At 45.4% G+C, this 21,884-nt stretch overlaps 1 protein-coding gene across 14 annotated transcripts in view; it reads right to left on the bottom strand.

Annotated features, from left to right (window-relative positions):
* AGAP1 (ArfGAP with GTPase domain, ankyrin repeat and PH domain 1) overlaps positions 1 to 21,884 on the bottom strand; it is a 550,747-nt gene that overhangs the window by 255,986 nt on the left and 272,877 nt on the right. For all 14 annotated transcript variants that reach the window (XM_082466340.1, XM_082466341.1, XM_082466330.1 and 11 more), the window contains exon 9: positions 17,395 to 17,487. In XM_082466340.1, the coding sequence (XP_082322466.1) occupies positions 17,395 to 17,487 (93 nt within the window). The remainder of the gene's footprint in view (positions 1 to 17,394; positions 17,488 to 21,884) is intronic.

The following is a 21,884-nucleotide window of genomic DNA, read 5'->3' as shown; positions in this document are numbered from 1 at the left end:
AATTCCAAGGAAGAAACGTGTTGTAAACACCTTTTCCAACCTGCTGCCAGGTAAGTCGTCCGCGAGCGGCTTGTTAACGCTGCGGCTTCGCACGCTTGGGGCCGGCAGACCTTCCCGGGGCTGGCCTGGGCACCTCTGCCCCCTTACAGCACAGCTTCTCCCCAAAATGAACCCTGAGTCCCTCTGACCCCCAAGGTATCTGACAAAGAACGTCCAGCATGCAACGGCTACCCCTGAGGGAATTACATTCTTCTTTTTTTGTTTTTTAATTTTTATTTATTTTTTGGCCGCACCTCATGGCTTGCGGGACCTTAGTTCCCTGACTAGGGATTGAACCCTGGCCCGTGGCGGTGAAAGTGCCGAGTCTTTACCACTGGGCCACCAGGGAATTCCCTTTTTTAAAATTGAAGTATAGTTGCTTTACAATGTTGTGTTAGTTTCAGCTGTATAGCAAAGCAATTCAGTTATATATATATTCTTTTTCAGCTTCCTTTCCCTTATAGATTATTACAAGATACTGAACATGGTTCCCTGTGCTATACAGCAGGTGCTTGTTAGTTATCTATTTTATACTTAGTAGTGTGTATACGTTAATCTTTACCAGCGGCTTTCTGAATTCTCGAATGTTCATCGAAATGAACACCTTGAGGGAGAAACATTGAGTAGATCTGACCCCTTCGATGCCCTTACGATTAGAACACGCCCTGGGCGTCCCTGCACTGGAGGAAAGGCAACTGCAGCGCTCACTGGTGATGAACAGCACGGCTTTCCTCACAGAAGTTTCCAAAGTGCAAAGAAAAATGCAATCTACTAAATAATTAAGTAGCCTTGTTAAACACAACTAATTTACTAAGCACACCGACCCTCCCTGGCCACCAAGACGGCCGACTGCAGTCCCATGTCCCGGTGTCAGGGAGAAACTCCCCGGAACCCAGTCCCTCCTCGTCCACACTTTCCTTCCGTGGGCCTCCTGCTCTGTCCTCACCCTCTTTCCCGGGTCGCATCACAACGGCCTTGCACTGGGAACTACTCCTCGGGCCCCCTGCCTCTGTCTGTCAAGATGGAAAGCGGCGCAGTGGCCATCGGGATCTGCTGTCCATGGTCCTGACCCCAAGCTTCTTCCTACTCTTTCCAGAGAAAGTATCCAGGTACCTGTCACCATAGACTGCTTGTCGTTCCTTTCCTGAAGCCCTCCTCCCCACCCGACCCCAACCATTCTCCGTGCTCCCGCTGCCCTCGCCGGTTCCTGCAGAGGGACGTGTCACCTTGCTCCTCCTGGGAGGGTGTGTCTGGCTCTGTCAGCACTAGCCACACACTCAAGCTTTCTGCCCACCACCCTGCAAACTCCTCAGGGCCCCAAGGGGGCCTCCTGTCCACATGCACAGCCCAGTGCAGCACAAATATATGCATCAATCCCAATGTCGTTCCCAGTCTGTCAACAAGCAGGCAGGGAGGAGGCCGCCACAGCACGGGAAGCCAGACCCCAGAAAGGCTCCCTCTGCCAACCTAGGGTTCACGGTGCTCTTCTCGGATCCACGCTCAATTTCAACGCACAGAAACAGGTCTCATTTTCTTCCAATATCATTTCTAGGAGCAATTTGCACTTGTCTACAAATGGTGTTTTGTATGGTTATTCTTGCTGAATTGCAAACAATAAGGAAAGACTTTCATAAATCAAGTGTGCTGACTCTCTTCCTCTCTTGGTAATAAAAAGAGGGTTTCCATTAGGAGAAAAAAAAATCAGGGAAGCCTCCCTCCAACAAGGGACACAAAAACATGCTTCCCTTCTGCTGAGATGATCCAGTCCCATGAATGCCCGGGTTACCGAGATGAGTACACATCAAACACCAATATGCCTGTTGTGTTGAAGGCAGTTTCTTTTTTTTGTCGTTGTTGTTCTGCAAATATGAATGTGGGCAGTCTGATGTAAGGACATATCTGATCTAAGTGAGAAAAATATTTTTATTGCTCTGAGAATAGTCACTATTAACTGAACACAACAACAAAAAGAGGGGAAAAAAAAAAAAAAAAAAAAAAAAAGAGCATGCAGACCCGAGGGAATTACCAAATCAATTAACAAGTAATTCAGGAACTAATTTCTATATTGCCTCTTAGCACAAAATTGTATCTTTAATTTCTCCTGCAATAAGCATCTCTACGATGATCCTAACATACACTGCCGCTGTAAATGAGTTTACAAGGATCTCTTTTTGATTGGCTCTACATTATTTCTTCACAGTTCAATGCTACTGTAGCCAAGTGCTCTGAAATATTTAATTATACTGGTAGCTACCAGTTACCAATTTGCAAGACCCACAGTGAGTACAGTACATTTTAAAGAACTAGTAATCAACTAATTAAAACCACAGCGAATTCCAGATACTCCAATTACAAACAACTGCTGCGGAATACACTTAGAGGATGAAGGGGAAGGAGATCTTGCAGAAGGTCTGGCTGTACCGTGGAGCGCGGATGCCACCCACCGAAGACCCCGCAGCACTGGTGCTGTTAGGAAAACGCATCTGCACTAGTCCCTAGGTGTTGTCCTGGGCCTGGATTTTTAATATCACATGGGAAGCCCAGTGGCAGATGAGGCCATTCAGTGTGAAGACCACACAGGTTTTGCAAAGAGGCAGATTTGGGTTTGAACCTAGTCTCTGCCTCTTACTGGCTTTATGAACCCATGTACGCTGAGCCTCGGCTTTCTCATCTGTAAAACGTAAAGAGTAACAGAACACAGCCTCCCAGGGCTGCTGGGAGATCAGTGAGCCTGCTGAATAAATGCATTAAAAAAAACGGTTCATACTGGGAATCAGATCCTTTCAAATACAATGATTTCTATTTCTTCTCTTCCTCCTTTTTTAAATAGATCCAACAGTATAAAGCTGAAGGATCCAACTTAGGAAAAACTGGCCAGTCACAACAAAATCAAAATACCTGCAAACATCATTTGTTATTTCTATTCTTTTAAAAAAAGGTCCAAGGAAGAAGAAAATGCCCAAGATGTTTGGTGTTAATAGTGGAAAGGGCACTGGAGTGAGCATCTCAATGACGGATCCTGGATCCTGCATGTAACAAAGTGTAACCTTGGGTAAGTCATCTAACCTTCTTGGGACTCAGTTTCCCTACCTGTAAAATGAAAATCCTTTCCAGCTTTAAAAAACCAGTATGTTTGGGCTTCCCTGGTGGCGCAGTGGTTGAGAGTCTGCCTGCCAATGCAGGGGACACGGGTTCGGGCCCTGGTCTGGGAAGATCCCACATGCCGCGGAGCAACTAGGCCCGTGAGCCACAACTACTGAGCCGGCGTGTCTGGAGCCTGTGCTCCACAACAAGAGAGGCCGTGACAGTGAGAGGCCCGCGCACCGCGATGAAGAGTGGCCCCCGCTTGCCGCAACTGGAGAAAACCCTCGCACAGAGACAAGGACCCAACACAGCCAAAAATAAAATAAATAAATAAATAAATGTGTTTTTAAAAAAAACAAAAACCAGTATGTTTGTTGTCCTAAGATACTGTAATTTCAGGATGGACTCAAGGAGAGCATTTGGTTATTTGGGCAAAAATGGCATGACCACAGGGAAAAATAACTCTTATGGTTAATATTTAAAATTAATATATGTTAATATATTACAAAAATATATACATATCAATATATATATACACACACACACATATATATTCTTCATTCTCTGAGATAAATTACTTAAGAGAAATATGTAAAATTTTGAGTAGAATTTCAATTTTCAAGCAAAAAACGATTGGGGACCAAACTGAAACAGATCTTGGTTTGGAGAAGTACCTTGGGAAAGCTTCCCACTTTACACCAACCTGGTACAACCCCTGACCCCAGCAGCTCTCAAAGCATAGCTGCTGTTTGATAAACAAGACTGACCAGTTTGTAAATGAAAGAAGTTGGCAGCTGTTAGTCATTCCTTAGGATTTGTTGAGAATCCACCATAGGCCCACATTCCAAGGCCCACAGCCTCTGGTCAGCCTTGAGTTTGGGAGCTGCCCCTCCATCCTTGGATCTGTCTCACCAGGTCCACTCACCCTCCCAACCTGGGTGGCCCCTCCTCTCCTGGACCCCTCCTCACCCCAGCTCCTCCTCAAAGGCCCAGCAAGTTTCACAAGTGTCCCCCTTTGCCCCTTCCCCCCAACAAAGGAGGGGCTAAACAAGCACTTAATTGGTTCTCAGATGGTAAATCAATGGAAGACTAAAAAGAGAAGAAGAAAAAAAATCACACAGGGAAGATATTAGTTGTCCTTTCTTTCAGACTATGAAATATTTCTGAGTTACAGATATTACTATGTTAAAAGGCTGATAAGTACCTGAAAGCACTAGTTTATGTATAACAACTACTCTTGAAACTCCTTTGATCAGGAGAGGCATTTCATGGAATCCAGACTTCTAATTCACCTGCTATAAAAGAGGGGAAATAAGCTTTGTTCCACTTATGTACTCATGGCGCCCGGGGCATTGTGCTCAAGACTACGTACATTTATCAGAAGGAAACGCTTCATTTTTTAAAAACCTACTTATTATTGAATGCAATTTATATCATTAAACATGTTTTTACAGAATACCAGCACAGTGTCAAAGTATCCCCCCCTAAGATACTTATCAGTAACTTCCTTAAAAGGAAGAATGGTAACTGCCAATTGAGAAACCCGCAGACCCCACCTTAACCAAATGACCAAGGTTGACGCTACCAGTAATTAAATATTTGGAAAGCACGTGCCCCCTGTTGAAGGCACTGGGAAGGGCACAACGCTTCTTGTGTTCCTGCCATAAATGCATAACCTCAATCTATTCCAGACAAGACATCCCAGTGCAGATCGAGAGACATTCTACAATACAGCTGGTGAGTATTCCTAGATGGTGTCAAGGTCACGGAAGGTAAGAGAGACTGAGGAATTGTCTCAGCGTGGAGGTGAGGAAGTCGACACGGCAACCAAATGCAAGGAGGGAGCCTGGGCTGCATCCCGGGACGGAATCCGAGATGAGTCTGCAGACAGAACAGTGTGTTATCCGAGTCGTCTCCTGCTTTGATACCTGTTTAGGGTCATGTAAACTGTCCACATTAGGGAAGCCAGGTGCAGGGTGTATGGGAACTCACTGTACAATTTTTACAACTTTTGTACAAGTCTAAAATTATTTCACAATAAAAAGTTAAAATTTTTAAAGTTCTCTTTTAATCCCACACCAATTTACTTGTTTGTGTTCCTATTCATCCACTTTTAAACCGAATGTACATATATTTTCATGTGTGTTTCACTTAGTATTTTCTAACACTTCTCACAGCTCTAAAGAGCCTTCAAATTGACCATTTTAGAGGCTTTATATCCTACTACTGGTTAGTTGACAGTCACTAATTTAACTTCTTGCTTGTTGGACATGTGTAGTTCCTGGAATTTTAGTATTATAAATAAACTTGCTATGAACATTTTTGTACACTTAAGATATTGTCCCTTTCTCCAAGTAAATTATCCCCTTGGGATGAATTTCTAGGAGAAAGGGAGAAAGATTACTGGGACAAAGTGAATACATTTTTTTAAGTCCTTTATATACTGCTAGATTATCCTCCAAGAGTGCCGGGCCAATTTTTAGTAACACAGCAATGCATTTCTAAAACTCTGTTTTTCCCTAATTTTTGCTAAGAGTAGGACTTTATCATGTTTTGTTATTAATAATTATAAACCTAAGTATAAAATTATTTCTCATTGTTTTAAATTTCTAATAGTTTAGGTATGAGCAAAGAAAACCCGAACGTCCATCCATGTTTATTTCCTTCTTGTGTTTCTTCATTTCCAAATCATCCCTTGTATGTTACTCATATCCCCAGTAGTTTGTTAGTGTAGTTGGCATATTTATATATTTCCATAAAATTCTTTTTTATGCATATTAAAAACAATATAAATTATTTTTCTGCAGAAGAACTTCTTGATGATAAACATATTTTTCTTTGGGGGACAAATTACAATCACAAAGGCTACGGTTGATGTAGGCTGAATAATGGGGCAAAAATGTGGCAATTATGAAAACAGTCAAGTGTTACTAAAATTTGCTGGTTTGACGTGAAACAATTTTTAGAAACAAAATTACATAATGAAGACATCTATTTAGGGACTTCCCTGGTGGCACAGTGGTTAAGAATCCACCTGCCGATGCAGGGGACATGGGTTCAAGCCCTGGTCTGGGAAGATCCCACATGCCGCGGAGCAACTAAGCCCGTGCGCCACAACTACTGAGCCTGCGCTCTAGAGCCCGGGAGCCACAACTACAGAGCCCATGTGCCACAACTACTGAAGCTCACATGCCTAGAGCCTGTGCTCCGCAACAAGAGAAGCCACCACAGTGGGAAGCCCGCGCACCGCAACGAAGAGCAGCCCCCGCTCACCGCAACTAGAGAAAGCCCGCGTGCAGCAGCGAAGACCCAACGCAGCCAAAACTAAATAAAATAAAATAAATTAATTAAAAAAAAAGACATCTATACGCAATTTCTTCTGTAGTAAAGAAGTTTTAGAAGAAACTACTTTTCTACAATCATTTTGGTCATTGACAAAGGTTTTACTCTTTGAAGATTAAAAGATGTACCTCTTGTGTTTCACCTAAATAGAGTATTCTATGTACATGAATCAGAGTTCAGAGAATGTTGGATTACAAATTATTCTGTATCTTAAAATATAACAATGTAGAGTATGACTTCTCCAATGTAACATATTCTTTAAAAGAAACATAATATTGTTTTCGGGAAAAGAAAAACATTTCACACTATTGACCTATTCCATCTACCATATATACTTGCCTACCTAGTCGCCCTGCCCTGTGGACGCTCCGGAGAGACACACTGTCAAAAGAGGCAACGCCCCTACCCTCCCACCCCTCCCCCCAAAGCACGTGGGAGCAGAGGGCATGAAGGATGCACGTGTCCATGCATCTGGGAAGACGGAGGCAAGATCCCAAGGCCTGACGAGGTGTCAGGGGAGGGTGGAGAGAAGACACCACATCTCCTTGGGGACAAGGCACGTTTTCCTGGAACAGAAGGCATGTGACGTGGGCCCTGAGGACAGGAAGACTGTGACAAACACAGACTACAGGGACCAACCGAAGCTGAGAGCCCTATGTGTGCGAGGAGGGAAGGGAAGGAGCCCTGAGGCAGGGGTCCCTAACCCCTGGGCCATGGATGGGTACCAGCCCACAGCCTGTTAGGAACTGGGCCGCAAAGCAGGAGGTGAGCGACGGGCGAGCAGGTGAAGCTTCATTTCCCGCTCCCCATCACTCGCGTTACCGCCTGTACCATCTCCCTCATTCCCATCCGTGGAAAAACTGCCTTCCACGAAACCGGTCCCTGGTGCCAAAAAGGTTGGGGACCGCTTTCCAGAGGACTCCTGGGTGTGAATTCCAGTGCTGCCACTTATAGCTCTGTAACCTGGGCTGTGTGACCTAACCTTCCTAAGCCTTGGGCTCCTTATCTGTCGTTGGCAGTAAGTTGTGTCTGAGGCTAGTGGAGAATTAAGTGAGGTCATGTGATTAAAGCATCTAATATAGTAACTGATGCACAATAAGCACCCAGGGGGGTTGCCAGCATTCTTATACTAAACTGAACACAACAGCAATCTGGTCAATTGCGATGACTTTCTAAGCAGATGGAAATGTCACGAGCAAATATAGTGGGGTGTGGGTCTGATGAACTTGGGAAGGTGCTAAGTTGTTAATAGTATTTTTTAAAATTGAAGTATAGTTGCTTTACAATGTTGTATTAGTTTCAGAAGTACAGCAGTGATTCAGTGATATATGTATGTATGTGTGTATATATATATATATATATATATATATATATATATATATACATATACACACACACACACACACACACAGAATATATAATATATATAGATATTCTTGTTCAGATTCTTTTCCCTTACAGGGTTATTACAAAATATTGAGTATAATTCCCTGTGCTATAAGTAGGTCCTTGTTGGTTATCTCTTTTATATATAGTAGTGTGTAAATGTTAATACCAACCTCCTAATTTATCCCTCCCCCTGCTTTCCCCTTTTGTAACCAAAAGTTTGTTTTCTCTGTCTGGGGGTCTACTTCTGTTTTGTGAATAAGTTCATTTGTATCTTTTTTTGGTTTTTTGGGGTCAGATTGCATATATAAGTGATATTTTTAAATGTTTCTATATCACCAGTCTATAAACGTAACTATAATCTTAAGTACTTTGAAGAAAATGTTTAACTGCGAACAGATTTCTCAAACCTACAAATCCTTCCACGCCTGTTTTATAATATTTCAGCAAATTTCTACATATTTCATTACGGCTGTCAGCTTTGGTACCAAGGGTTTGAAAACGTGGCCATCGGTACCTCCGTTAAAAAATAAATTCCCTGAGTGAGATGCAGGAAGGCAAATATGTTTTTGCTGCTCACATCTATCGGATACAATGTCGCTGTCTGATGACCTTCTTGGGAAGGGGTCTGTGAAGATGTCTGAGGACGCATCCATCTTCACAATTTCTGGGGCCAAAGCCTCCGGAGTGAGCAACCGGTGGAGCCAAGTCATGAGAAGGGAGCCTGAGTGAGAAGCCAGGGCCCCGTGCTGAGCTGGGCCCCCTCCTCCAGTTTTTGGAAAAGTGTCCAGTCAAGCAGCCAAATGTCTCAGAGGGTTCCACTGTTGCTGTTTTTACGCAAAACATGACATTTAAAAAAAACTGAAGTATAGTTGATTTACAGTGTTTCAGGCATATAGCAAAGTGATTCAGTTATATATATATATATATATATATTTGTTTGTTTGTTTTGTTTTCACATTCTTTTCCATTATTACAAGATATTGAATACACTTCTCTGTGCTATTACAGTAGGTCCTTGTTGGTTATCTGTTTTATATATAGTAGTGTGTATATGTTAATCCCAACCTCCTAATTTATCCCTCCCCCATCCCTTTCCCCTTTGGTAACCATAAGTTTGTTTTCTATGTCTGCGAGTCTATTTCTGCTTTGTAAATAAGTTTATTTGTATCATTTTTTTTTTTAGAGTCCACATATAAATGATATCATATGATATTTGTCTCTTTCTGACTTACTTCACTTAGTAAGATAATCTGTAGGTCTATCCATGTGGCTGCAAATGGCATTATTTCATTCTTTTTTTAAGGCTGAATAGTATTCTATTGTATATACATACCACATCTTCTTTATCCATTCATCAGTTGATGGACGCAAAACATGACATTTTGACAGCCCGTATGATTCTTCCTGCCAGAAAGTGAGGTGCTCACTTGTTTCAAACTTTATATTCACAAAGAACGAAATCCAAGCTAGCCTTAACAGTCATAAAATGCACTGCCTAGAGAGGGAGCTACAGGCTTAGTAGAAGGAAGTATTCCTATAACAGTCTTACTTCAAGTGATAAGTTTACTGCAACTTAGGAGAATTTAAGTTCAAATGCTTAAATCAGAATATTTCAAATACCACGTGTTTCCTAACTAGTACACGGAGCCTCCTAAAAAAGGTTCTTCCGACTCTCAAACATACGGACAGGAATAAAGCGGCCTCACCTTGCAATCCTAGGAAGGCGTAAGGCAGAAGAACGTGTAGATGGAGAGATGGTTTCAGATGGCTCCTAGGGTCACACAGACCGGAGCTCCTGTCACAGCACTGCTACTAACTAGCCGTGTGCTACGGGCTGAACTGTGTCCCCCCAAAATTCACAGGGTGAAGCTATAACCCCCAATATGACCTTATTTAAAGATAGGGGCTTTAAAGAGGTTATTAAGGTTAACTGCGGTCATAAGGGTGGGCCCCAAATCCAATACGACTGGTGTCCTTACAAGAAGAGGAAGACTCAGCAGGCCAGGAAGAGCGTCCTCACCAGAAATCAATCCTGCTGGCACCTTGATCTTGGACTTCTGGTCTCCAGAGCTGTGAGAAATAAACTTCTGTTGTTTAAGCCTCCCAGGCTGTGGTACTCTGTGACGGCAGCCCTAGCAGACGTCCACAGTGTGATGCCAGGCAGGCTACTGAGCCCCCACCTTTCTCATCTGTGAAATGGGCACCATCATATTTACTACTTCATGGTTCAAAGGGATGACACTGTGAAGCTCTAGCACAGTTCCTGGCACTCAGGAAACAGCCAGTAAACGTCGTTCACCACGAGTACTCTGACAGATTATAATCGCCCAGTGTCATAACCACTATGGGGATAAAGCAGCAAGGGGGAGGAAGCCCTCTGATCAGGAAGAACAGCAGCGACAGGCCCTCTGAGAAGTAAAGGCTGCTCTGGCCGGCCCTCGGGGACACAGCCTGCGGGCGCTCTGCCCCGGGGGAGCCTGGGGCCCTGAGCTCCACGCACTCAGAAGTCTCCCACCCTCATGCTGCCACTCAGTGGGGACGAGTCATGACTCCCCACAGCCGAGGCAGAGAAACTGATGCCAACACCTCTCCGCAGGGCAGTCAGAGCCCTCGGCAACGGGACGCCTCGGCCGTTCCAGCCTCCCCTCCTGGCCCCCCTCCTCCTCTCTGCTCTGCTCGCCCTGCCCCCTCTGCCTCTGATGACTGCCTGCTCACACCTCCAAGTCCAGAGGGACTGACCCCTCTGGTCCTCCCCCTCCCCTTCCCAGCCCAGTGGCATCCACCGTTCCTCCAGGGGTACAGGGCTCTTTCAACACACCTCCACTGCAACGCCCACCCACCGGTACTGGAGGGCAGGGGTAGGGGCCTCCCTGGAAGTCTGAGGCCAGCCTGGGTGGCAGGCATCTATCTTCTATCTCCCCAAGCCCCTGACAGAGTGCCCACGGCGTGTCCACACAGGATGAGTGTATGACAGTTACAAGCCAACTGAGTCTGGTAAGAAATAATGCCAAAACCAAGTATCTTATTGATTCATCCACAAGCTTGGAGAAACTTAGCTTTGAGCAACTTCCCTCTATTTGTATGTGAGTTTATCTTTCTGAGCCCATAGGGAATTGGGTTTTCATCACCACTGTTGAACTTTTAAAGAAAATAAACAACCTTCCGGTGAAATGAATCACTAAATCAGGTATCACCTCAGCTCCTGGATTATGGATACACAGAGGACACACTCAGTCGTAAAACGAACTTCCACTCCTGGAAATAACATTATGTTTGCGGGCTAGTTCACAGTATATAAAGTGCTTCATTGTATATTACTTTGTATCACCCTCCTGCAGCCCTCCTGACCAAGGGAAGGATTAGGTTAAATTGCTCTGCAGATTTATATTTAAATTATGGACTTCGTATTTCAGTCATGTCATTTGTTTCAGCATTTTGAGCATTTTGTACAGACCAGACTGCCATCCACCTACACTGGCCAAAGTGTCAGGGGGTCTGCCCTACTTATCAAAGACGGATGACTGTAAATTCCAACGCAGGCATCCAGATATTCCAAAGTGTGCCAAGAGTGCCAATGACACTATGATATTTGAGGAGTCAAAGGAAAAGCGTGTGATGCCCCCACCTGACCCATTAAATTAATAATCGTAATTGGCTGAGTCTGTCGTGAACCAGGTTGGATGCAATCCTCGCAGGGCCCTGTGCACCCAAGTGAGGTAAATTAGCTTTCAGAGCACCGGGTCTGTGTCAGTAAATTACCTGCTTCTGGGGAGCCGGCTGGGCCCCCGTGGGTGCCGCGCGGAGCTGATTTGCCACATGGGTGAGCAGAGCCTTCTCAGGATGCTGGTGCTCACCGGCCCCTCTGTGGTCACGGAGTAAACAGGATCCCTTGTGGACGTGGCGCCATGGGGTGAGCTCTCCCCGCATCCTGGGACGAGGGCACAGCCGTCCCTTTCTTTCCCTGCCAGTCTCTCTAAAGTTTCGGCCCGGTCACCAATCTTGTTTCCTCCAGGAAAGCAGACGATGGCTGGGTGGCCGACCACCTGGCTGTGAACGGTGTCGAACTTTCCGGAGATGCTAAAAGTGAGCGGCATTGGGTGGCTTTTTTCCTGCGGACGCCGTACCATCCACCCCCCTCCCCACTCCCGTGTCGATCCCAGGTACCAGACCACACAGGTCAGCGCCTGCAACAGGCTGGCCGAGGGGATTCACTCCAGAGGGTCCTTTCACTTAATTGACAACTGCTGCTTTCTACTCAACTGAGAATCAAACACATGTATGGCTTCAAAACGGCTCACAGGTGATGGCAGAGCGCTGGGGACAGTGCCACCCAGGCCGCTCTGCCTCTGATGCCCTGGGAAGGGCTTTCCTGTGGCTTCAGTGGCTGCAGAAAAGGCCCTGCTGTCACTGGCTGGCTGTCTGCCCCAGAGGTGGCCAAAGTCCATCAGGGTTCAAGGTCAAAATTAAGACCTTAAAAAAAGTCACATGAAACCAACAAGGACCTACTGTATAGCACAGGGAATTCTACTCAATATTCTGTGATAACCTACAAGAGAAAAGAATCTAAAAAAGAATGAATATATGTATATGTATAACTGAATCACATTGCTGTACACCTGACACCAACACAACATTGTAAATCAACTATACTCCAATAAAATTTAAAAAATAAAATAAATAAAATAAAATGCTTCCAACCACTCAGGTGAAAAAATAAAAAAGTCACACGAAGACACTTCGTGTTTGGTGTTTCCCTGGAGCATCCCAGAATTAAACAGCTGAGCCGGGTCTCCAGCAGCACCTCAGGCCCAAGTTCCGAGAAGGTGTGCCTGGGCTGGACCAGGCAGAGGAAGAGCCAAACGGAACGGGTGGCCCCTGAGTGCCTGTCACAGCTCGGGTCCCCGCACACACCTCTCTGCCTGCGTTTCTTCAAGGTCAACGGAGACTTGTTTCTCTCAAAATAGCAACCAGTGGACGAAACACATAGAAAACTTCTGAAAGCAGGAAGCAAGCGGATGCAGTGCTTTGCCCATGAGTCTCTAAGAACTGGCTGTGAGTCCTGCCAGCACTTAAATCTTTAAGAAACAAGCCACCAGGCAAGCGGCACCCCAGCCGTGCCTGACAGGCCCGTGTGGGCCCTGCTGAGGGGGTCCACAGGCACAGTGAGGGGTCTTCGTTGCGGCCGGATTTACAGGCAGGCCCCGTGCTCTTCTGGAATCTCCCCTGCTGCCTAACCGGGAATGCCCACCCCTTAGGGCCCAGCTGTGAACCTGGGATGGGTGTTAACAGCCGGATAAACACCATCAGTCTGTCTGAAGCGGGGGAAGGACAGACCCCCACCCAGACAGAAGCATAATAAAGCAGGCAGTAGTTTTCACTCTTTTTCATTCTTGGAAATCCCACGAGACAACATTTAGGGAGGCGTTTGCTTGTTTCTTGTTTGTCCTCACAAATAAAATATACATACAGGTATTTTCAATTGTGCAAGCAAGACAAGATAAACTGACCAAGATGTAAAAATTCAAACGTTCATACTCCAGTGTCAGTTACGAGGTGCGAGGCAAGGAGGCCCTGAGGTCTGTTTTCCGGGCGTGAACACCGGGGACAGGAGGAGGCCCGGGAAGGGAGAGGCCAGGCTGTGCCTGAGTATCTGGACCCTAATATAGAGATGAAAAAATGCGGAAGGGAAAGAAAGAAGAAAGAGCACACAGCTGCCGTCCCCCAAACAGACCTCCCATCTGCCACCCACGATTTGCATGTCACCTTCTCCGGGCTCATTTGTACTTCATTAACTGCCAGTGACTTAACAAGATTTATGCAAATGACACCATAGGAGCTCCCCAACTCCCACTGCCATCAAGCGATTATGCATGTGCAACTCTCCACAGCAGTGAAAAATTAATACGTGACAAGCCCACTCGCTGCCGAGCCGGGCCTCTGGCCTTTTCTTTTTCTTGCTTTGCTTTTTAATTTTTATTGGAATAGATCTTTTTGAGGAGGAGGAGGAGAAGGAAGAAGGAGACGGGGAAGCAGCAGCAGAAGCAGAACTCTTTGAACCAAATCTCCACTAAGATCTCAGACAGGACAAAAAAGGCGAGGTAGGCCCAGGTCCACCTCAAGAAATGGAGTTACTTTGCAGAAAATCAGTCATATCCTTGACGAGAAAGCTTTCACTGGGGAAGGAGGGAAGAGATGACCACTGCCTGCCGTGCACGGGCAGCTCCCACGCTGGGGGAACAAGCCTCTGTCTCACAACGAATGGACGAGCTGTAAAGCGTGAGCCAAACAAGGTTAAGATAACCCACTGGAACGTGTTTGATCTGTAAAAACACGAGTCAGGCTGCAGAGCGTGTTGCAGATGGCCTCACCCGTGCCCTAAACCGCGCCGGACAAGACTCCTGTGCAGAGGGGAAGACAGACCCTGTGATGATCACAAATCCTGGCCCGTCCCAAAGCCATCCCCAGCCCAGCCCCACCGGCAGGTCCCTGAGGTTCAGGACAACTTCTCTGTTGTTAGGCAAAAGGCCCATGAGCTGGGGTTCAGGGCCCCAACATACAGACCAAGTCCTGAATGCGGGCTGAGTGTGGAGACAAGTGCTCGGATGCTGGTGGGAAGGGCAGGCTATCGGGACAGGATGAAGGGGCCCCGTGCAGCCCCGGACAGATGCGCGAGGACCCGTGTCCCTGGAGAAGCGCGTTGCTGCAGGCACACCTCAGGAGGTTCCTCTCCACAAGCAGGAGGTACTTCTGTCTGAGGTCAGGGGTCACATGTTTAATTTAAAACACGTAACTTTGCTTCTCAAGCTTTCTGAAGGCTTTTCGCCGACAGGCAGTGTACGGCACACGGGCGTGGGGATACGGGGGCCGGGGTCTGAATCCTGGCCCCTCGGCTTCTGAAGATGCCTGGTCTGGAAAGCTTGCCCTACGCGGCTTTAATTTAAAAATAAGGATAATGCAGCTACCTGAACCGCGCAATGTTGAGGGTTCAGTGATATGCTAGATGAAAACAGCGTAACGAATACTAAGCAGTCACTTAGTTGTTCCAGGTCTATAGTGTCTAGAACATTCTGGCAGGTGCTGCCCCACTGGGCTCCGTCCATCCTCTGTAATCCTCTTGCTTCACTTCTACCGGTTGAAGTCATCACTGGGAGGGTTAGGAATTTAGACTACCTCTAATGGTCTCGGTTCCTTTATAAAAATACAGATAAATCTGTATGGCCGTGTGCAAACCCACAACAGTCCGTGTGACCCACAGCAAGGCTCCGACGACAGAGTCCTGAGCAAGACTGATCTGAAAATCCAGTTGTGTTGGAATCTAAAAATTCTCTCTGGCCTCTCCACATCCCAGTGTCCCAAGGGACTTGATATCGTCCAGAGCCCATTTCACAGATGAGGAGTCTGAGGCCGGGCACAGAGTCCAGGGGACTCAGGCCAGGTGAGGTCTCCGGGAGGCGTCTGGTCTGTGGCCACACGTGGGGGGCAGCTACGAGGGACACGAGCTATGTGCACTGCCTGTGTCACGATTCTCCAGAAAACCAGACCGTGATTTAGAGTTCGACTGGATTATTTGGAACATACACAACTGAAAGCTTCCAAGGAGTGGCTAATACAAACTTTACGCCGCACGGTCAAGCTCCATCGGCACCCATACCGAAAGCCTGGCCTGTAAGGCGAGCGCCTCCACAGAGGAGCCTGAGGGTCTGCCTGGCTGGCGTGGAGGCCAACGCTCCCACCCGAACCCACAGGACACGTGACTTAAGGCAACAGTCTAGTATGGAGTTCTAATATTCCCAAAGGGAAATGTCCCGGGACCAATATTTTAAGTGAGAGGAAAAGAGTTGAATGCTTTTTCTAATTCTAGTTGAAACAGCATCAACAGAATGAAAATTACACATTAAAATTACCTTATTGGAGAGTTAGGTTTATAAATAAATGCACAAAGAATAAGCAACTGTGTGCTTGCATCTCTACAGCAAAGAAGTTGTTTAAGAGCCTTCAAAAACACACATAGACAACAGACTTGTGGTTGCCAAGGGGGACGGGGATGAGGGAGGGATGGATTGGGAGTCTGGGGTTAGCAGATGCAAACTATTATATATGGGATGGATAAACAACAACAACAGGTCCTACTGTATAGCACAGGGAACAATATTCAAAATCCTGTGATAAACCATAATGGAAAAGAATATGAAAGAGAATATATATATGTATAACTGAATCACTTTGCTGTACAGCAGAAATTAAACACAGCATTGTAAATCAACTATACTTCAATAAATTTTTTTTTAAAAATGCAAAACTCAAAGAAAAAAAAAAAAGGGAGAACAGCAAAGAAGAGGGAAGGGGACTCTTCTTAGTGGTTCTCCATGCCAGCCCACACACTGGCTGCTCAGCATCTGAACACGTCTTATGAAAACCTCGTGGACTTCCTGCTCTGGTCTCACCTGTGACGCTGGGGCCCAATCCATCCTGGCCCTCCCCACACCTCCGTGCAGAAATTGCCCGGTCCTCAGCTAAAGCTGTATTCCTACTGTTTCAAACGGATTAAACTAAACTGTGGAAAGACTCCAGCCCTGTTCAAGGGTGGTCAGTGCCAACACGAGTTCCTACAGGATTGGTGAAACTGTCTAAGCACCCGGAGAAGAGGCAAAGCTGTTATCCTGCCTACAGATTCCTCTTCCTCTGAAGCAGAATGAACTCTAAATCAACTGGCCTTCTTTAACAAACTAAAAGATGGCATTTCCAGAAGCCATGGTGCCGGGGCTGAACACTTATTTTTATTTTCCTGGGAACTACCACAGCCAAATAGGTCCGATGAATTCCCGTTTTACTTGAGACATAAAGTAATTTGGTACCCGGCTTCTGGGCTAATGAAAAACGATTCCAGGCTAGCAACATAGGCCAAAACAAATGCCTGCATTCGAGTCCTGTTGTGTAATGAGGAAGTTTAATTAAGGCCCCGCATTACAGCTGTAAATGTTCCCTTATATAATAAGATCTAAATGAAACTGAACCTAATCAAAGTTACAATTCCTTCATTAGCAAATTACAAACAAGAGCGCACAGCTGACACACCAGCTATGATTATCACAACTAATTGCCTCGTTGTTACAAACCAGCCTGAAACAGTGTTCAGATGTCCGTCTGCGAGAGCAAATTAGGGCCACGTCGGGCTACTCCTGTGATCACAAGGGGCTCTTGTACGGCGATCTGATTTACCCCGTCGACTGGCGGCCAGCGGCCCAATCAAAGCCGAGCTACAAAGGCAGCCTTTGAAGCCAGTGCAGCCTCCAAACACGCTCCATATGCAGGCGGGCAGACTGCACTTCATTAGATCTGTTGTCACATTTCCCTCTTCTTATTCTAATGATCCTATTTTAATACACACAGGAACCTCTTCTAATCGATGTCAAGTGAGTGACTTCTACATTCATCAACAGAGCACATCAAACAAACCTTGGCGCACGAGCCAGCATCACAGCGAGCAGAGACCCGGGGTGTGTCTCCAGCTACAGGGACCGGAAGGGGGAAACAGCATACCTGTTTAATTGGGATGGCTCGCCCGCTCCCGATGCTGTCCGCTCGGCTCTCCAGGCCTTTTTTCTCTTTGTCTGGGTCACTCCCTTTCCGAGACTGCAAAGTAAAAATAAAGTTAGCATTTGGGGAAGGGCTGCGGTTCACAGATCGTGGAGGTGAGCCCCCATCTGCACGGTTTCTGCAAAACACGCCCAGAAGCCCTGGATGAGCTATGTGTGTACCCACGTGCGCACACACAACCCAGGAGCAGACTGCTGGGGCGTCCATCTCCACCGAGCCATCACGTTACAGGGAGTTTTCTAAACTCTTCTTCCTACTTTTCCACTGCAAAATTATCTTTTAATTCTTTTGTAAAGAGTTCAAAATTCAATTACTAGAAACCAATGGACCATACAGGAAAGTAACGCCCAACGGGAAAACACATTCTAAAGCTGCAGTTAATCCAGCCGAGGAAGAGAGGATTCCTCGCTGCTTGTTTGGGAAACCTATGACATAAATGTATGTATTTAATTAACATCTGAAGGATTTAAAAACTCCTATTAACGTTTCAGCTGTGCAATTCAAAGGGACACCCTTAATTTGTAGCAAGGTGCCATTAATGCTCCTTTTGATGGCTTCTGGATAGCTACAAAAGAGCAAATTCAAAGTTAAAACTAGTTTAAGATACCACAAAAAATAACAAAGGGAAAAAAGCTGAAAATACCTTTTGGGGCAAAACATCAGTACTCTGGGGAAAAATGAGTGGCTTTGTTTGCCAAGTTCCTGAACAGTTTCCCTGGCCATATTGTTGAGGTACGTGCACCGCCCAGGAGCGGGCGATCGGCAGGGAGGGCGGCAGTGGTCACCCCAGTTCGGAAGCCACAACCCCAGCATACGGTGACTTGGGGACACTGAAGGAGCACCACAGCTAAGTCTCCATCTCTTGGTGGCATGAGAAAGTGTGAGCACAATGATTTTCTGACAGATTTATTTTATTATGAGAGAAAGATCTAAGATTCGTCCTCCTTAATAACTGTGCTGACAAGTGACAACTCCACTCCATTACTTTTCAATGGGAACATTACTCACGCAATATTGAAAATGGAGAAACATTTTCATGTGCTTTTCAAATCTGGGATGATATATGAAATGAACAGACTTTGTGGTGTCCAGGGCGGCAGTGAGAAGCTAATGAAATCCAGTTTTAAAGGGTGTGAGATGGAGCCGCTGATTTTTTTTTTTTTTTTTTTTTAATATTAAAGGGGGTGATGTCGTAGGGCATAAGGGAGAAAAGTCCCCATGACGTAAACCCGGATCTGGGACTGCAAGGGGCACACGGGCTCCTTAGAAGACAGGCTTCTTCGATGATGTTAAGAAGCCGACATTTATTTACTGAACACCTACTAAGTGCCAGGTTCCGAGTGCTTTTTTTCTTTAGGATGCTAGAAGCCTGGAATGAAGTACCAGGAAATGAAACAAGCAACCAATAGAAAGTTGCAGAAGAACATAAAACATGACATTTAACCTTTGGGCTAGGAAAGAAATAGAGATTTATCAATTCCTTGTCATGAATTTTAGTTAAGAGTTGCGGGCTCACTTTTCTCTTTAATTAACTCTTTAATTAATAATCTGTGGTAAGAGCTACATAACAGCCTTAAATTCTCTTTTCCTTACATCTCAGTTCATAAGAAAGCTGGAATTTGAGGTTACTATTTGTAAAGTGAGATTCAAAGCTCATGGCGATGACTTTTAAAATTGTTTTAAATCAACAGAGACCATTAATGGTACTTTCAGAATTCTATGAATTCTAAATTTCTAAAATCTGGAAATCCATCTTCATTATTCTCTATTAACCAGAATAATTAACAAAACAAACATTAAAAAAATTAACATCCTCCTCAAGGCAGCACATCTGTCCTCACAGCCACTCTGTCGTCAGAGCAGAATTTCCAGATTCCACGCGAAGCAGGATTATGAACTAAGCTCCGTGTTTGATAGCACTCCTTGAGATGAAGGAGGACGAAACTGAGGTAAGACTTCACCGCCAAAGTGTAACAGAAATTCCCTACGGCTCCAACACGTTGGTGGAGACAGTCATAAAACTAAAATTTCAAGACAGACCAGTGGTTATTTGTTAGGCAAAAGGGTTTGCTGTATCACTGTCTTACAGTGACTTTTGGTACAACAGGCTGTGATATACATCATAAAACTGAAATCCAACAACGAAACTGAAACAAACCCGTTGGACATAAGACACCGCAGCACGTACAAATTCCCAGTAAGTAAATTCTCCTGATGTTTCTGCCAACTCTGAGACTACATCACCCACGTCCTTACGTTCTAGCTGAAATGGCTCCGTGAAATCATCAGATCCGAAGTCTCTCTGGGTACCGCTGCCTGGGTCAGGAGTGAGTGTGCAAGGCATCCAGCCTGACACACAACCAGAAACCTAACGGGTGTTTATCACACCCATCACAGAAGGTCGGGGGGCGCCGGAAGAGTGACCGTGTAGCCTCCGCAAACAGTGAACACGGAGGAAAGAAAGGCTAGGCTAACTCTCATTACCATCTCCTTCTTTAGAGGAATGTTTAACTTCCCCCCAGGTGATAAAAGAAGCTGTGAAGGGGCACCTCATCAGCTGCCTGCTTACAAGGACAGGCAGCTTCGCTGACAGGAGCCCTCACTATTAAACAGAAACCTGCTTTCCCCTTTTTAACTGATGAGTAAGTCGAAGGCTGCTGGAGCACATATAATAGGATCCACGCTCCCCTTCTCTACAGAAGACAAAATACCATTCAAACAGGTCTATTTAGACTATCAATTTTGCTGCCTTATTTTTACAGAGCGTCTCTATGAGCTGGGCTATGCCTTTTCACAATCTTAGGTTACTGGATATGCTTGGCTCTGTTTCGGGGTGTCGGCATTATATGGTAAGCTTTAAAAAATACCATGTTAAGTGACACCAGGATTATAAAGCTTGAAAACAGGCAAAGCAACGTACAACTGTGGACACGTACTAGAATGAGGTTAAGACATGGATACAGATAATAGACACCAAATCCAAGTGAATGCCGATCCCTGGACCGGGGGTCAGGGGGATGTATTCTGGAGGGGCACAGTTTATCTGTGACCGGGTTATTTCTAGAAGAAGTAACCACAGCAGTGGCAGAAAAATGCTTGTATTTGCTGAGTTGCACGGTGAGTACATGCATGTGTTTTTTTAAATTCCTATATGTTTGAAAATATTTCCTAATAAAACATTTGAACCACATGTAAATTAGGGCTACTAAACTAATCATCCTAAGTGCCAATATTACAGAACGAGGAAGTGAATGGAGATAGCCTTTGAATATTTCTTTTCTCAAAACAATGATTTTTTCTCAAAGAAATAAGCAAGATAGGATATAATCTAGCTTTTTTATCAGTGAAGTACTGTTCCTACCGCCAATATAGCACATAATTTGCTACTACAGGAGAGACTTTTTTAAGTTTGTACTATTTTGTAAAAGGTGCATGTGATTTATTTTTGCTTAAGATTTTTGCTTGTTTCTGCACATGTGTATATGCCAACAGAAACATCTGGGACTGAAGAATGTTAGCCCAGAGTGGTACATTTACAGGTCATCAGATCCGAAGTTTATACAATTCATAAGCACGTTATTTGAAAACTGGTGTGTGTACTACTTAATTAACTCTGGCCTCTTTACGAGGGTCTAATAAATACGGAGGACAATGCTCCCTCATCTGGGCATTACCGTCCCAGCCTGCGTGGATTTTTATTCACTAGGATTGTTCGGCATATGGCACTTCTGTCCTCCTAATACACGCTTTTCAGTAAATACACTTTTGCCAGTTTAAGCCAGTAATTACCAATAATCGCCAGGGATGAAGAGTCTATGAAATTTTACATGTTTAAGAACAGATGCAAACCGGTAACAAGGAGAATTTAGTGTCCTAAGTGGCTGCAATCTCAAAATTAATTTGCTTCTTGTCATTCCTTGGATGACACTGACATCTAGTGGAGTTGACACTTCTAAGATCTTCAACCTACACCACCCACCCGGCGCCACCACCATCGCCATCATCGTCTTGTTCAATGTCAAACCCAGTAATGACGAAGACACAGGATCTCAGCCGTCTTTTCCTTAAACGCCGTGATGCAAACCCGCCGTGACGTTAGCTTCTTCCATGACCTGATTCCTGTTCCCGCTATTGACAGCCGAGCAGCCGGATTCGATTTCTCAAAGGGTGTATTTACTCTCAGACCATTTTCCAGCACTTGAAGAGATCAAGCACTGATCCCGCACAGGGTCACAGGCAGGCCCCCGCATCACTAGCTACGTTAATTATGATATAATAAATGAGGATTTTCAGCCACCACAAGGATGAGTTCTTATTGGCTCTGGCACTGCCCCACACGGCCTGGACAGCCGGGCCCCTGGCCTCTGCCCGGGTACCTGGACGCGGCGGCAGTGCGTACGTGTGCGCCGCTCCAGCAGCAGGGAGGGTGCCCC

This window comes from Balaenoptera physalus (assembly GCF_965194825.1).
Source record: "Balaenoptera physalus genome assembly, chromosome: 6".
NCBI classification, from domain to species: Eukaryota; Metazoa; Chordata; class Mammalia; order Artiodactyla; family Balaenopteridae; genus Balaenoptera; species Balaenoptera physalus.
This window is presented reverse-complemented; position numbering and strand designations above follow the sequence as displayed.